At 39.1% G+C, this 12835-nt stretch overlaps 1 protein-coding gene across 5 annotated transcripts in view; it reads left to right on the top strand.

Moving 5' to 3' along the window:
- The window catches only part of LRMDA (leucine rich melanocyte differentiation associated), a 981216-nt gene that overhangs the window by 615022 nt on the left and 353359 nt on the right, over positions 1-12835 (top strand). Inside the window, exon 6 of one of the 5 annotated variants that reach the window (XM_045025044.1) lies at positions 661-809. The exons of 3 other annotated variants lie outside the window; for them this stretch is intronic. In XM_045025044.1, coding sequence (XP_044880979.1) covers positions 661-804 — 144 coding nt within the window. In that variant the 3' untranslated portion in view covers positions 805-809. Of the gene's footprint in view, positions 1-660; positions 810-6697; positions 6762-12835 lie in introns of those variants that run through there. One more of the 5 variants, XM_045025047.1, reaches the window with a different exon arrangement.

Genomic DNA, 12835 nt, shown 5'->3' on the forward strand with positions numbered 1-12835 from the left:
TGCAAAGTTGAATCATGTATTAATTTTTTTCATGCATGTGATCTGTCACTTTGCTAACCTGTGAACTACAGTTACATTGCAACAATGGTAATCGCCATGTAACTGTGGTTTATTCATATGGAAGACTGTCTTATTAGGATAAAAAATAAAGTTTGAAGTGACATTTTTGTAACAATTGTGATAAAAACTTTATGTATCCTAAATGTGTTCAGTGTAAGACGTTTATAGTGGCCCCGGTGGAATATTAATATACATTTTTATATAGATAAGAGGCAGGTAGGCTTGATTATATTACCCAATGTAGAATAGAATTCCTTTCAGAGTTTGAGTTTTGCTTCCTCTGTTCTAAATGTCAGAACCAGTTTAATATTTTTTTTAAAAAAAATTAAGTGAATTCAGAGTTCATTAAAGGCAGTGGACTGGCAGCATTGCAAATAGAAGTTAGATCCACCAAATAAGCACATGAAACTATGTCAGTGTATGTCCACCCCATTCCAAAATAATATGCCCATATACTTAAACCCTAGTCCAGAGACAGCACGTCAGTGAGTAAAAACCTCCATGTCAACTCAGTTCTTGGCCTTTCTTCTGAAATTGCCAGCATGAATGCTAATAGCTGATGAGTGTTATTAACAATGTTGGTGTCTGTCTGTCTAACAGGTGTTTGATACAACCCAATTATTTCATGTAGTACATAGAACAATCAACAAGAGGTCTTGGTCACTACAAATCTGGGCTTGGATTCTAATGATGGACCAGGAGGGTCAATATTTAATTGTCAGTCTTTTGAGCCATCCAGAATGACACAGGTATAGTTTGAGTTTTATTTTTTTTATTAAAAATAAAGATTTAGTTTATGCTCTTGGAGGAACAAGTATGAAATGAAATTCTCAGACATCCTACAAGCAAGTCATAATGCATACTTTCCAGAAGGAAAATTTATCCCAAGGAAATTCAGTATTAGCAAGCCCATTTTCAGTTTAGAGATTTATTCTGACTCCTGGTATAACACCTCAAAATCTGCAAAAATTTTTTAGAGGTTTTGCTTTAGGTTCAGCAGCTTTTAAAAAGAAATCTGCAGGATTTTTTAAATGAAAATCCATCCAGAAGCAGAGAAGCCCATTAAAGTGTATATTGTTGCAGAGTGATTTTAAATAAAAATGACTTTTCATCAGTCATTGATAAAAAAAATCAACCCACTTTTCTTCAGAGTCTTTCCAATCCCTCCATAAATTCACTTTACCTGAGAGGACTGCCAATCTGTCAATTTTCTCTCTTTGCCCTTCTCCTCAGAGTAGTATGGTGATGCTTTGTACCTCGTTTCTGTGGAATGATCTTTCAAGGCTATCCAGCTATGCTGGATGACTCCTATTATCTGGTTATTTCATTGCTGTAGTTCTAAGCAGAAAGTGTTCCTTGGACCTATTGTCTGATTGCAGATTCTGGAACACAAAGCACTGGGCTGCTTTGTGATTTGAAGTGTAGATTTGCCAATAAAATACCGTTTTTTAATGAAGATGCTGATCTTCAGCTGATGTAAATTGTCAAAGCTCTATTGAAGTCAATGGAAATATGACAATTTATACCAGCTAAGGATCTGCCACAAAAGCATATTTCTTTTCCAAAAATCCACAAATAAGAGTCTTAAACTGTGCAGCATGTATTCCCAGTGGCTTTTCTCCCATGATTAAATGTATAGCATAGAGTATCTGTATTTCTCTTCTACACAAGTGAAATCTTTCCATCAGTTGCATGCCCATGAAATTGTGGAATTCCCTTAGGTGAAATTGTGGCCCTATTTAAGTTAAATGGAGTTTTGCCATCAATTTCAATTGGGCCAGGATTTTTATCCCTTGTGTCTTTAGAGCCTTATGCTTGGCCATACAAAAAAACCCTCTTTGTTCAAGTCCTAATCTTGGCAGCAATTCAGATCATGAGCCATTTTCAGGATATTTTATAAACATCGTCAAGTTCCATTTGGCTGTTCTGAAGTTACAAAAAAGTTTTGTTTGTTTTGCTTTTAAGTATCGTCTGATGTATTTTCTCCAATCCTTATAGGTCCAGTGGCTTTAGTTTACTTTGAAATATGGCTATTCTGTCTTCTCAATTACTTTTACTTAGCTTACTAAATAAAAAGACATTTAATTGCACAACAACAACAAATTCCAGATATGGAATAGACAGTAAAATACGATTTGTGCAGAAAAAGGAAAACCATGCCCGAATCACTGATCAGTAAATGTGGCAGTGCTGTGTTGCATTGTACCTGCTCACTCTCCTCTCCCACTTCATGACTTTTGACTCCTATTTCATAAGACACATCTAGAAGTACGTCTACACTTACAGTGGCATGTAAAGTACAGACATTTCTTGCCCAGCTATAATGGGTATAAATAGCAGTATAGATGGTGAGGCACACCTTAGAGGAGTAGACTAGAGTGTCCTACAAGCCTTAAACCTAGGGTATATGCTCTACGTTCCCCAGCAGTGTTTTCCACTTCTATACTTCTATTTTGGCAGTATAGTGTCCTGGTGCGTACCCCCACTAGAGCCTTTCACTGCCACCGAGAAAGGCTCCAGAAGTGCAATGTGGATGCAGTCCACTTTCGCTGCATCGTGTAGCTACATGTACCCTACATGCTGCCCTACATGCTGCCCTACATGCTGCCATAAGTGAAAGGCTTATGTTGAGTAAATTGGAGTTTGCATCTTAATACTGATTTTTCTTGTTTTTTGACCATTGAGGGTGAATATTCTCAGCATTGTATTAATTTTCCAAATATTTGTTGATCTCCAGACATCCATAGCACAAGGCTATACTAGTCAAATAGTAATACTTTGCACTTGTATAAACATTATATATTCAATGTGCTGCACAAACATTAATCCTCACAATGCCTTTGTGTAGATAAGCCACTTGGAGATAATGCTCCTGACTTAGGCAGACACAGTTGTTCTGTTACATGAATGGAGGAAGTAGGACAGGAAATGTATTCAAGAACAATTAAATGAACTAATTTCTTAGAAAATCATTTCCCATTTATGTTGCTGTAAATCATTTAAACAAAACTCAACACTGTAATTACAAGTGGTCTCTCTTCTTTGAAGGTTTTCTCAAAAAGTTGATGGGTCACTGGCATCATATGGAGATCCTATCAGAATTGTGCTAGTGAGTTAATTTCTGGTTCCATATTCCAGCACATTTGAGGAGGCTGAATTCAGTCTCAGAAGAGAAGTGATAAAGATACTTCCCCAATTAAGATCAGACTGCAGTGTAGCAATAGGCTATAGAATGAAGCCAACACTATTCAAGCTAGAAAATAACTCTCAATGGCCATGACTTGACAGATAGTTGAGATCTTAATTCTGGAGGCACATGCAGCCTCACATATTTCAGAGTGGAAATTTTCATACCTAATTTAGTAAACTCATAGTTAAGAGTTTGTCAGGATTTCAGAAGTTTAATGCTTGGCTATAAAATATAATTTTGGTCTGAAATCCATTTTCTAAACTCTCTGCCCAAGGACTTACTGGAATATAAACACACAAGATTAACAGAATGACTTATTTATACAGATGCAACTGTACGGAGAACTCCTGTGATTCCAGGATTGTTCAGGAGAATTAAATGTGCTGAAGGGTAAAGACAAACACTGTCTATGAAGAAAGCAGCTAAAATGTAATGTGTAATCCTACTATAAATAAAAAACATTATCCAAAGTTGTAAAGGCATATGACTGAAAACAAGAGAGACTGGTGTTCAGACAGTGAGCAGACAATATTACACTGTCTTTTCAGTGTGTTTGTAGGAAAATCTGAACCGATTAACAAATTTACTTTTCTCTAAAAGAACTATTAAAAAGGATATTTTATTAGCAGATTTGTATATACTTCCCACTTGGTGACAGTGAAAATAATCATTTAATAGGTATGTGATAGCCACAGCATATCTCCTCGGTCTTTTCTCAACTAAAAGAAGACAGTTAATGGCTGAAGGTAGAAAAGAGGGAACGTAATAAAGGATAAATTAGCAAATCTGGGGAAATGAAAAGTCAAACTCTGTAAATCTTATGTGTACATTAAACTACACACAGAATGTTAATGCATCTTTCACATTAACTGTATCCTAACTAAAAATACAGAGTATAACATGAGACAACACCCACTGGATGGTTAGGATGTTTTCTGATTTAGACAGCAAGTGATAAATGTCCCTTTTGTTAGACAAAGAGGGGACTGTGACACACCTTTTAAATAGATTAAATGAAAATTTACTTATTTTTAAAATGAATGTAATGTCAACAATGGAATTCTATCCAGGTCAACCAAAATTTACAGAAAATTAAGCAGAAATGTGAAAGAGATTTGGCTCCAACTGCCGTAAATTATCATCTTCTATCATTACACCTCTTCTGCATCCTATTCAGCAAAACACGTGCTGTGCTTCTACTTGGGTTACCTCATAGGTCAACTTCCAGATAAAATATTTCTATAGGAGTCTTTTACATGCTTTGTAACCCATGATATATTATTCTGGAATGTAAATAAACTTTCTTTATGTAATATCTGGTTAAAATAGACTGTAAGTGTTGCAACTTGCTATGTAACGAAATGTATAGTCTAGTTTTTAGCTCAGTGGTAAAGGCCCTCGCCAGTGACTTAACATATCTGATTGGACCCAGTGTAACTAGGTTGCACGTTGGCCAAAGCATCTGCAGGTTTCTGAGCTACAGTAAGGTTCTTTGAAGCTGGAGTTGCCTTGTATGGTTGCATGATGACAGGATCTGAAGAGCAGGAGCGGTGGCAGGGGATTCCTCACCCAGGCTACCACTTTTCCTGTCCCAGACATGTTGTGTATTTTCTGTTCTGAAACAACCTCCAAATTTTTATGGCTAGATTAAATTGGGCTAATTCTGATTTAGTTCCTCCTGGTTTGGTGAGATTTAATACTATGCTGCTGTTGCCAGTCAGATGCCTGCAAGCCTTTTAGATTGTTCCAGATTAGAAGAAGTTATAAGATGTTGATGTTCTTTTGAATTTCTGACAAGCCTTATAACTCATTAACTCATTGGACAACGACTAGGGTGCCCACAACCAAACTTTTTTTGTGGACTGGGCAAGTGTAGGAAGGAAAGCAACTCTGAGAGCATTAGGTTCTCCCTCCACCACATTCACCATAAACCATGGCCTGTGCCAGATGCAAGTGCATGATTGCACTGATTGATTGCTTTGTTCTTCGCAGCCAGATGTCTCTGTGTTAGAGTTGCTCAGGTCCCTGCAGCTGGACAGTTGTTCAAAAGGATGTGCTTGAGGAAGAGAAAAAAGGTGTTCTAGATTTGGGAAACTGTCCCCCACCCACCCCAAGCCTGAGTCACATGGGCTGCACTGAGTGGTTGCTTGAGGCTTTGGACACATCGTCCCTCTCACACTTTCCCCCTGTGTCCCTGTAAATTCAAGATTTTTTTTTATTTCTGCCAGAATGTTTAATGATGTCTTCATGTGTGCATGCAATCCCTGACAGTGAAGAACTCATTTCATAAGTCCTACACATCAGTGCTACTGGGAAATCCTTGAAAGGCATGGAGAATTTCTACTTTTATACTTTCATCTAATTTCACAACATTTGTTCTTCACAGCCAGTTGCTGCACCAATTTATCCTTCTTGCAGGACTGCCCAGAGACTGTCTGTGGCAGAGGGACTCAGGCAACCAGAGTCTATTCTCTCTCTTTCTCCATAGTCCTGGAAAGTATAAACTGCAGTTTCAGCTGAGCTTGGAGTTAAGCTGTGTTTTTAGTCTTATGTCACTGACTCTTAATTGTCCAGTAGTTTCTGTAAGAAGGGAGGCAGAGAAATGGTGGCCACCATAATCATAATAATAATAAGTAATTAATAAATAATTAATAAATAAAATAAAGTAATAAATTGTTCCAATTTTGACATAGGTAAAATATTACTGGGCACACAATTATTAGAGACATAATTCTCTCTGTATTTCTGTGGGTAGAAGGGATTTTAAGTAATGTTGGCTTGTTAAAAATCACATCTTTGTGTGCTGGAAAATTTAACACAGGACTTGGAAAGAGAGGTTTAAGCTTTGTTTTTTGAGAGGATGAGGGGAAGAAAGTGTTGGCATGAACCATTTGAGCTTAAATCTGAGGGGAATCTTTAATTATTATTTAATTTGCAACCTGAACAAAAGAGTTTCAATGATATTAGGCACAAGAGACAAGAAAATCAAAGTGTGGTGTGTGTAGCAATGTAACTTTTGTGATCTTGTTTTCTGTGTTTCGCACCTTTAAGTTTCTAGGAGTCTACTAAGCAGCTTCCACTTTGTGAGGTCGAATCGCAGCTGCAGCCCGCTACAGAGGGGAGAGATACACACTCGTTCTTTCTTTTTTGTTGCTTTCTTAAATCTAAAACAAACCATTCAAACTGAAAGTATAAGACTGGGAGTTTTTTTGTATGTAGCAAACATAATAAGAAACAGAAATGCTACCTAAATGTACCTTGTACCAAAAGGGAGGATCCCAAAGTGAGATAATTAAAATTTACCTAGTCAGGGAAGCTAGGCAATGTCATCTGATTTTTGTGAGATCTTTAGAGAGAGGGAGGGGGTCAAGTTATGGGTGATGAGGAGGCTGAATCCATAAAACCAGACCATGAGGATAGTTTCTCTTGTATTTTTGTCTCTTCCAGTTTCCAGATCACATGCTTATGAGAGATACAGAGGTCTAGAGGAGTTCTCAAAGCAACCAGACTGTGTGTTTTAATAACTGCATCTTTACCTCGTGTAAATAAGCTTTCTGTCACATTACCAATGCTTTCTATTCAGTTTTTCAGTAAGGTGTGCGCTGTACAATCTGTATTTATTTTGCTTATTTCCTCTATTGGGTTTTGGCCATGCAAAATAAATGCTATATTTATAATCCCTTTTGACTGCAATATTTCAAGGACATTGCCTGTTGGCCTTCCTCTTGGAAGCTCCTTTCCAAGGATTCTTTATGAGCAGCTCTGTTAGTCCTAAACAGAGGTGTGTTTGAGTTGCCGCTCTGGAATCTATCCAGTTGCTTGTCCTGAACTTAAAACATGTAATTTTTAACTACTTTGCTGTGACCTTGAACGTTCATAAAATATTTTAGTTTGTGTCACATGGGTAAGGTCTGAAGGGGCAATGAAGTAGAGGTTTCTGAGAGAGGAGTTTGTGCCCATCAGAAAAATATTTAGAAAATTGATTTTCCATTGTTGAAATCAACGTATATTGTCAGATACTTGTATGATTGGCAAGGTATTAAAAAAAATTTATTTTACCCTGTTCTTCAAGATTGTTCTTGTTTATAACCATGTCACTTCTAAGGAATGATTTGTCTTTGTTACAATATCTGTGTTATTTAGAAAGTTTCCCTACATTTTAATTGAACTCCCTTCCATATGGGGATAGCCTGTGGCTTGTCTTATGCTAGATGAGAATTGAGAAGGTGTTAAAAATCCAAAACGACTTAGACCTCACAAACACAATGTGAGGTTAACAAACAAACAAAACAGGCTGAGCTACAGTGTACATTACTTAGTCTTAGTACAGTGTACAGTACTTAGTAATGTACAGTGTACATTACTACATGACTCTGGGCCTCAGAGTCACTGTTATAAATCCAGATTCAGACTAAGCTTTCTGGGGGGTACCCAGGATTGTGAAGCACCTTGCTAATACCTGCCCTTACTGTGGGAAAAGCTTGTCTGTGTCTGCTGGGATCAGGACCACAACTCCACTGGCAGCACAAGCACTTCTCTCTAGGCCTATGCAAGCCCCACTTTCTCTTCAGGCTAGTGATAGGCATGCTCCACAACCCCTGAATCCTCCAAACATCCCCCTTGAGAATCCAGGCCACTGAACACTCACAGTATTCACAGATTCACTGATTCCAGAAAAGCAGTGCCCCCCAGCTTACCAGTTCCACCTCAGGCTCCACTTAACACACAGCACTTGGAGATGTTTATGGTGAAAACTAGTACAGCTTCATTTAACGAAGCATAGAGTTGCAAGTGATAGCAAGTAGAAGTATTGGAACCAAATAGTTACATATAAAATAGTCATAACACTCATTCTAGAACTTAGAATTACTTAATTAGATACTTTCATGTCTCCCGTGCTCACCTAAAGTCCTTCATTTTACAGCCAGTGTTGCCTGTGACCTTCCATTAATGAGACAAATCACATTGTCGGCTTGCCCCCTCGGTGAAGGATCTTGGCTGTCTCTTGGTACCCTTAGATATATCAGGATAATCTTTTGTTCTTTTATATAACCAGGACACCTGCTGTTGATTGTTTTGTTTTTCATGTTGCTTCCTTCTCTTATTGATTTTGCAATCTTTCGATTAGCCTCAGGCTCGGTATGCAAATAGACTACCATCATGAAATGGACCATACACAATGATCAGACACGGGGATGAGTATTTGTTATCCCCTTCCTGAAAGGAACCTGTCCAAGATATGTCACCTCCTGTTTACCTGCCTTAAGGATGGAATTTTCAGTATAGACACATAACTCCTTAAATATTATCTGTTCATACATTTTGCAGTGATTATGGTGATCAGTGGGCTACTGGCTCTCTGTAGGGACCTCTCTTTGGTGAATCATTATTCACATATCTGACCCAGGGGATCCCTGTGAAACTCTGTGTACCCCCTGCCCTTTGGCACCAAGAGGTTCCTGGGTCAAATGAAGGTGTGGGGTTCAGTTTTGAGGATGAATCCGGGCTACAATTTGGGTTTGAATTTCATGGTGCCCAAATCAAACAAGCTGATTTGTGAGCTTTCGACCACTTCCGTAGCGGAAATGGAAAATAGGCACCTTCCAACTTGAACTTAACATTGTACCAAAACAAAGGAGATAGATTTAATTCTAGGAACAACATAGGCTGACCAGATAGCAAATATGAAAAATCAGGACGGGGGTGGAGGATAATAGGTGCCTATATTAAAAAAAAAAATAGCTCCAAAAATCAGAACTGTCCCTATAAAATTGGGACATCTGGTCACCCTGGACTCTTCTGTCTCCACAAAATTCAGGGTTCTACTGCTGGCCCATCTCTACTTCTTTCCCTAAAAGAGTGTAGAAGTTTTCCCATAAATTGCTTATACAAAACAAAAATAATCTAGCAGCATTTCACTTCACAGTAGACCATTGCTTAATTTTCAATTGTCATCAACAGTGCCTGAAATTATACTTCACTAGAACAGAGTATAATAGAGCTGGTAACAGTCATAGAAGCATACAGATGTTAGAAAACTGAATACTGTATGTACTAAATACTGTATTCCACCTTCCCATCTTTGCATGATTGTTGCCTAAAGTAGCTGGTCAACTGTTTAATTAGCTTCTCCCTGTGCTCTGTTTTCCCCTGTCCCAGTCTCTGCTGCTTTTGAAGCTAGCTGCCTTTGTGCTGACACAAAAGCAATACCTTCCACTGTCTTCCACTTCCTGAATGAACTAGGACATGTTATAGATTGTGGGGAATAATATTGTACATCCATAAATCCACTATGGGCAGCTGATGTAATAAATTCAGTTAAATAGAAAGGAGCAATACATTCAGGTTTAGCAGAATCAGGGATTGGATGAGAAGGATGTTTCGGCAAGAGTGTGCACCACATCACATGGATTTGGCATTGGCAACAGGATCCCTAGGAGTGGGGAATAGGTCAGAATGCATTCAGTTGGAAGTGGGGTGGCTGAAGGAAAAGGAAAGGAGGATGACCAGCTGTTTGGGCTGGAGAGGAAGGAAGGTGAGGCTGGAAAGTTGGGCTGTGAGGAAGTATATCTTTCACTCCGTACACGGCCCTCACCCCAACTGTCAAACCCTGTTGTGTGTTCCCTCTCCAAATGTTTCACCCTTCCACAATGTTAGGTGTCCCACCTTTTCACTGAAAGTTTTTCGTTTTTCATTTTTCATCCCAATTTTGTTTAGCCTAAGGCTTGCAGTGGGGTTTGGGTTACTGTCCTACAGCCTAATCATTCATTTTCCTTGTAAGGAAATATGTCCTGATATTTGGCCTACATTTCCTTTTTCTGAATTCCATCCCTATATTCTTAACTGGGATACAATATTTTTATCAGGCTAAATGAAAGTCAGTCAACCCACAAAACGGCATTTGACTTCTGAGCATTTGACTCTGCATTAGGATTGAGAAAGAATGGCTATGCATCAATGGACTACTTTCTCTGTTGCCCAATTGGCTGGTGGACCAGCTGTTATACCACTGAAGTAACTGATTAGATTTGAAAAATTTCCTAGAATGTACACTCTAAAAGTGCTTCTCAAATGACTCTTGTTATTGTAGAAGTAGGCCCAGAGCTGGAAGGCAAAAGGTCCCAAGATCAACTCCACTGACTCAATTACTGAGTGACCTTGAGCAAGTCACTTCAGGCCTGATTTTTCAAAGCTATTTAGACACCGAACGATGCAGATAGGCACCTAGAACAGAGGTAGGCAAACTACGGCCCACAGGCCACATCCGGCCCATGGGACTGGCTTGCCCGGCCACCGAGCTCCTGGCCCGGGAGGCTAGCCCTGGCCCCTCCCCTGCTGTTCTTCCTCCCTCACAGCCTCAGCTCGCTCACCATGCTGCCGGCGCAATGCTCTAGGCAACGGGGCTGTGAGCTCCTGGGGCAGCGCAGCTGCAGTGCCTGGCCTGACCCGGTGCAGTGCTGCGTGGTGGCAGTGGAAGTGTGGCCCGGCTCCAGCCAGGTGGGGCGGCTGTAGCATCACCAGCCACCACTGCTCCAGGCAGTGCGGTAAGCAGGGGGGTTGGATGGAGGGCAGGGGAGTTCGGGGTGGTGGTCAGGGGGTGGTGGTGTGTATAGGGGTGGGGGTGGTCGGGGCAAAGAGGGGGTTGAATGGGGACAAGGGTCCGGGGGGGGGCAGTCAGGAATGAGAGGGGGTTGGATGGGGCAGAAGTCCCGGGGTGGGGGGGGCAGATAGGAGGTGGGGGCCGGGCCATGAACCCCTCCCCTAACCAGCCCTCCATACAATTTATGAAACCCAGTGTGGCCCTCAGGCCAAAAAGTTTGCCCGCCCCTGACCTAGAAGGAGTTACAAAAGCAGGTTAGGCATGTAACCTCCACTGAATTCCAGTCACCTAACCATTTTAGGCACTTTTGTAAATCCTACCAGAGGACTGTCTGCATCTTTGGCTGCCTAAATACCTTTGTAAATCAGGCCTTCCAGCTTTGTTTGTTTCCCTATCAGTAAAATGGTGGTGTTAACTCTGAAATGACCTTTCCATTCTTTCACTAGCTGGGATGCTAGTGACAGTGGACTGAGAAAATCTGGGGGAATGGGAAGCAAGACTACATGTTCTCTTTGGAGGTGTAGCTTTAGGGGCACTCCTATGTTGCATTAAAGAATTGATGGAATAATAATAAAATAAAATAAAAAAATAGACAAGTTGGTCACACCTCTTTCTCTCAGATAGCCCGATGATAAAATACTTGTCCAAATAAACTAGCAAATGTAGATTAGTTTGTACGGCCCTTTGAATATCAAAATTCCTACATTAATGCTAGTACTATTCCATATTATGGGCTCAGTCCTAGAAGTTGCTTAGCAGGATGATATCCTATAAATATGTGGCATGGATTAGTTCCATATTTCTTAGACAATTATGGTCTTTTAAAGGAGAAACAATTCCATATATAGGGGGCAACAAATATGAGAGCAGTATGTCACAATTACACTCTCAATTTATAGGAGATAGTGTGGATTTATTAGGATTATTTTATAATCAATTGCTGCTGCTTTAGAATGATGAGATACTAATTTATATTCCATTTATCAAGCCTACTTAAATAAACTTAACGGGGGTATAACAACATTAAGGAATTGCTTTCCCTAATCTTAATTTGGAGATTGCTATTTTTCTAACAAAACGTTGCACCTGGCGTGAAAGTCAAATCAAGTTTTGATAGATATATCCAGTTTGAAAGTATTAACGAAAGATTGAAAATTACAGTCATTATTTACTTTATTGAAAACCTCTTAGAGGATATGATTTAAGCCAGCAACAAGCTTTTTTGGTGAAGCATAAGAATCTAGAACTGCAGGCTACGGACCAGAGAGTTAAGACTGGAGAAAGTTCATTTGAAAGTCATGTTTCCAGTATAAATTATATGCAGTTGTGCAAACATGTCAAAGTTTGGTAAATTGGATTTGTTTAATGTAAACAATTTTTGACCAAAATAATAACACAGCTTTAGAAAAAGACATTATGCACCCACTTTTGAAAAGTTTGTATAATTTAACACACGCCAGAACTTTACTGTAATTCTATGCAGAAGTATATGAAGGATAACTATTTAGTAAGATCTAACCTCCATAAAAGAAAACTATAAACATGCTTTAACTTCTTGTACTAATCTTTGTTATAGACACTGGCCTGTTAAGGACACACATACATAGATGTATTCTCTTTTGTCAGTTAAAAGAACGTTAAAAGGTTGGGTAAAGTTTAATGACATTAAAACTAGTTGTTTAAATGTAAAATGTATTTGAAGTGCAGGTGATATGGTTAAAAAAACAGAAGCTTAAATAGTGGCCATTTTTGTTGGATGTAACATAAAATTGTGTGTCAAAATAAGAAGTGGTACACTTGTAAATGAACAGAGGATGGTAGCATCAACTGGCTTTATTTTTGGATGCACTTTTAGGCACCAATCCGGCAAAAATTTAAGCTTGTGTTTAATTTTAAACATTTGAGTACTCCCATTTGAGTTCATTGTGAGGTTAGGACTACTCTTATGTTCAGAGTTAAAGATGTGTATAAATCTTTGCAGGTTC

This window comes from Mauremys mutica, chromosome 7 (genome assembly GCF_020497125.1).
Source record: "Mauremys mutica isolate MM-2020 ecotype Southern chromosome 7, ASM2049712v1, whole genome shotgun sequence".
Taxonomy (NCBI): Eukaryota; Metazoa; Chordata; order Testudines; family Geoemydidae; genus Mauremys; species Mauremys mutica.